This window comes from Pteropus vampyrus, unplaced genomic scaffold (assembly GCF_000151845.1).
Source record: "Pteropus vampyrus isolate Shadow unplaced genomic scaffold, Pvam_2.0 Scaffold55, whole genome shotgun sequence".
Classification (NCBI taxonomy): Eukaryota; Metazoa; Chordata; class Mammalia; order Chiroptera; family Pteropodidae; genus Pteropus; species Pteropus vampyrus.
Genome location: NW_011888836.1, coordinates 9,122,201 through 9,126,785, shown reverse-complemented (window position 1 = coordinate 9,126,785; position 4,585 = coordinate 9,122,201). Strand labels below are relative to the sequence as shown.

General features: G+C 35.0%; 1 protein-coding gene across 1 annotated transcript in view; it reads left to right on the top strand.

Moving 5' to 3' along the window:
• Nucleotides 1-4,585, top strand: part of MYOM1 (myomesin 1) — a gene marked incomplete at its 5' end in the record, with an annotated part of 103,970 nt that overhangs the window by 80,017 nt on the left and 19,368 nt on the right. Inside the window, 3 exons of the mRNA XM_011360499.1 lie at nucleotides 3,255-3,399; nucleotides 4,147-4,206; nucleotides 4,485-4,552. Of these exons, the coding sequence (XP_011358801.1) occupies nucleotides 3,255-3,399; nucleotides 4,147-4,206; nucleotides 4,485-4,552 (273 nt within the window). The remainder of the gene's footprint in view (nucleotides 1-3,254; nucleotides 3,400-4,146; nucleotides 4,207-4,484; nucleotides 4,553-4,585) is intronic.

The following is a 4,585-nucleotide window of genomic DNA, read 5'->3' as shown; positions in this document are numbered from 1 at the left end:
CCTTTGTGGAGAACATTTCAAGTTACAAGAAATTTAGGGGGGAACAAAAATTTAGAAAACTATTTTGAGAAACGTCAGCCAACTTTTAAAATTTTAGCTTAAGTGATACAGGTGTAAATCAGAGATACCGTGTAGTTCCTTCACTTTCTTTGTGAGACAAGCCATGGTATATTTTAATATAGCTTCTTAATCATGACTCACTTATTTGCCTCTGAAAAATTTTGCTTGGTCTGAGAACTTAAATGAACTGGTATACCATTGGGCCGGATAAGGTTTAAATGACAAGTGAGTTCATCTTATATATATAGTCAAAAATAATTTTTTCAAAATTCATTTTTTAAAACATTTTAAAGAACCTCCAAAGTGAGTTAAGTGGCTGGGAAAAGTTAAATTTAACTTCTTTCCAAATATCTTGAGTAATTAAGATCATAAAATGTCGGTACCAGAAAATATTGTGGTCAATTAGGACATTCAATTCAATTCCATTAATTTATAAATTAGTTAAATGAGACCCAGATATGAGAAGTAATCTGCCTAATATTGCACAGTTTGCTAGTAGCCGATGTTGGACTAGGCTGCAGCTCTCCTGATGCCAGTCCAAGACGCTTTTCATCACACTTTGCTATTGTCCCTAAAAAAACCTAACCAAAGCCATGGTAGAGTCACAGAGATTAGCTGAGGGACCCCTGAAGGTAAGTTTATCTTCTTCATCTTCACAGTCAAGAGACATCTATGACTCTGAAAAGGTGACTGACTTGTCCAAAGTGACCGTCAGAGTTAGAACCCAGGTCTTCAGTCCTTCAATAGCATGCTTTCCTTACAACACTCACTGTGCCTCCAGGCTTTGCAAGAAGCACGGTGCTACATAGTCATTTCCACTGAGTGTTTTTTCACTTGTCAAAAAGATCTGAATCGAGACAATTGGTTATCAATATACAATTGGCCCTTGAACAATGTGGGGGTTAGGTGTGCTGAGCCCTACATAATCAAAAATCCACATATAAATTTTGACTTTTTTTATTTTTCATAGCTGTCCCAGTTAAATCAGAGTTGGCAGTTGAAATTTTAGAGAAAGGCCAGGTCCGGTTTTGGATGCAAGCTGAGAAGCTATCTGGTAATGCCAAAGTCAACTACATATTTAACGACAAGGAAATTTTTGAAGGGCCGGTAAGTTTCCCATTTTTTTAGATTTCTAAACATATCATTACAGAATGTGCTGGGGAAGCTTATTAGAATGTAGATAAGTTGTTATAAAAATCACTGGACATGGAATAGGGGAATTTAAAGTTCATGTATAAAACATGTAGAGAAAAATATAGATTGATTGTTTAATACTATCCAAACTGGGACAACAATTTTTTTAGGACAATAGTCATAAACCAAGACTGTCCCAGGCTAATCGGGAAGTATGGTCACCCATGAAAATAGAGCTGCTCCCTTGAGAAGGCAAAGGAGCCGACACCCTGACCTGAACTCATACGTCAGAAACCCCAGCAGGGACTTGGCTCTTCATATGGAGGAAATGGCCTCTCTTAGTCCATTTTTCAGAAAAAAATGCAGTAAAAAATATCTTCATTGTTTTTCTGGTTAAAAGTGCAATATATCCTTATCGTAAAAAACTTTAAAACACAGAAAGAGCAAATCAAAAATTCTTACAACTTTTTGATGTACATATTGGTGTACACTTTTGGGTCATTTCTACACTTCTGTGTGTATATGTCTATTTGTACCTTATTTACATAGGTGATTGTGTATATCATTATCTACTTTTTTGCTTTTGATGTAAACATAGTTTCTATCGATAGAGTTACATCTGTGCTTCATTTGACCTCCCCAGACATCACTAGAGCTGGAATTGGGCCAGTGCCTGGTGGAACTGAAGAACTTCGGTTTTACGGTCCCTGGCTCTCACCTGTACTATCACAGGTGTATACAGGAAACCCAAAAGACAGGGGAGAGGTGTGGTTTGTGGCCACTATTAACAACTGTTCTTCTTTCATTGAGATGTTTTTAAAACATTTGAGAACTTATCACTGCGGAGAGAATGAATTTTCAACTTTTCAACTCATATAGTAACTGTGTGTAGATCCAGAACAAGTCATAGATGGGTCTACTGTGGCCCATGTCATTCCTATTTTCAAAATGTTCTCATCAACTACTGTAATCATCACCTGGCCAGCAAAGAGGAAGAAAAATATTGTTGGCATCAGTCCCTGCTGCCACAGCCATTAAGGGAACACTTGTGCACATGTGTGCGTAGACCCACTCCCCTTCATGTGTCACACATGCTTGCATGTTGCTGCATGCACATGCATACACACACTCTGAACTCGAAGAATTGTTCATTTTCTTTTCAGTTTGTTCTAGTCGTACTATTTCATTGGGTGGAAATTATTGTCTTGAGTCAGGTTTCCTAGGAGATAGAATTTCCCCTTCAAGTGATTTATGAGGGAGTTCTCTCAGGAGAAGAGGATAAAGGAAACAAGGTAAGGGAGGGAATAGCTAAGCAAACATGTGCCCTTCATTGGAGACTGGCTTCCCACAGGGAAGGTTCTGGGGCCTGAAATGCACCACAGAGCTGATCTCAGACCTGAGCCTTCATTCTATGACATGTTATAGGAAAACGTCATTAATTCAAATCCATTATGGAACTTCTGCTTGTATGCCCAGCAACTAAAATTTATCTTTACATAGGAAAAAAAAAAAAATCTTGCCTAAGCAATATGATAAAATAAGCACAGTCTAATAGGGCAATTTCATTTCATTAGGAGCATATGGACTTCAAATGCTTTAGAAGCATTTTTATTTACATATTAATTCAGCAGATATTTATTAACTTCCTGCTCTATACCATGCATGTGCTAGATGCTAGAGATATAGCAATGAATGAGACAACCACTTCTTTCATGCTACCTATAGCTTTGCATTATTCTGCTAATTAAAACTAATGTAATCTGGAAGGTAAAATGAGAATCTGAAGACAACTTTTTGATAACATTTTGACTTGAGATAACAAAACTTTGTTTATATTTAAATTTTGAATTTCAGACTTTTCAGTAATTAATTCTGGTCAAGGTCATGTATCCCATATAACATTTTGCTTTTCCTGGATATAAGATTTTGAAATCTTTACTCATCTAAAAAAATGTTAACAAGAAATTAAAATAATGATTCTTTAGAGTTTGTGTTTATTTTATCAGGCTATTGTCATCATATCTACCTCATTGATTTTTTTTTTCTTTTTCACATTGAAGAAATATAAGATGCATATCGACCGAAACACTGGTATAATTGAAATGTTCATGGAAAAGCTACAGGACGATGATGAGGGAACATATACTTTCCAGCTTCAAGATGGAAGAGCAACTGGCCATTCTACTCTTGTTCTCATTGGAGATGGTAAGAATTCTGTGGAACATTAACTGGAAGACTTCGCTGCTCCCTTCAGTGTAAATACTCCATGGAACAAAAGTGGTCATATGGAATGTAGTAGGAATTGTTTATTGACTGGATTCCCATGTTCGAAATACAAGTCTCAGTTACTACTTTCCATTGTGTTTCATTTCATAGAAATGAAAGTTAATTTAAAAGGACACTAAATTTATCCCTGGCCTACAGGCAAGACTGCACATAAGCTATCTCATATATTAACAAGTATTTACTACTAAAATTCTCTAGTGAAGGAGAGTGCAAAACAACCGAGATTGTATATGTGTCTCAGGAATAAACTGTGATACTATCTTATGATGTGTACCTACTTTAAATTACTTAAATTAAGAAGAAAAATATGCAAAAGTAGTCCATGCCAAATCAATTAATCATACATTATAACTATATTGTATGTCAGTTGCCATAAGCCACTATGGAAACCACCAAGATTTAAAATGTAGCAGCAATGGAAAGGCTGGCCAGATCTCTACATTTACAATATCCAATGCTATTTTACTATCTCCTAGCTTCATGACCTTGAACAAATTATTTAACCTTCCTAAGCCGATTTCTTCATCTATGAAGACTAAAAATGAATAGAGTGGTCATAATGGATGAGTTTTATAATAATGAATATAAATCACTTAGCACAGTGACTAGCATGTGCATTTATACCACCCCACTCAATTTCATACTTTCTTGTTTTTTAACTTTTAGTTTATAAAAAGCTGCAGAAAGAAGCTGAATTCCAGCGGCATGAATGGATCAGGAAACAAGGTAAGAATAGTCAGTGAGTAAAGAGAAAAGCTTCAGTTTCTTGAACTAAATATTCCAAAATTATTTAAAATGAATATTATTGCTTATGTTAATACCCCTACAAATCAAGATAATTGGACATACTTATTAAATATGTATCCATTTAAAATATTTAAAAACTAAATCTCGAATTTTAAAAATTTTACTTTAAATATAAATCATGTTCAAATTTAAGAATGAACTTTGATTTTGCATTCATGACTAATAGAGTAATTGCTGATGTCATTAATATTTTATAGGTCCGCATTTTGCTGAGTATTTGAGCTGGGAAGTGACTGGTGAATGTAATGTACTATTAAAATGCAAGGTAAGAAGTAGATAATTTTTAAATATTTGATAC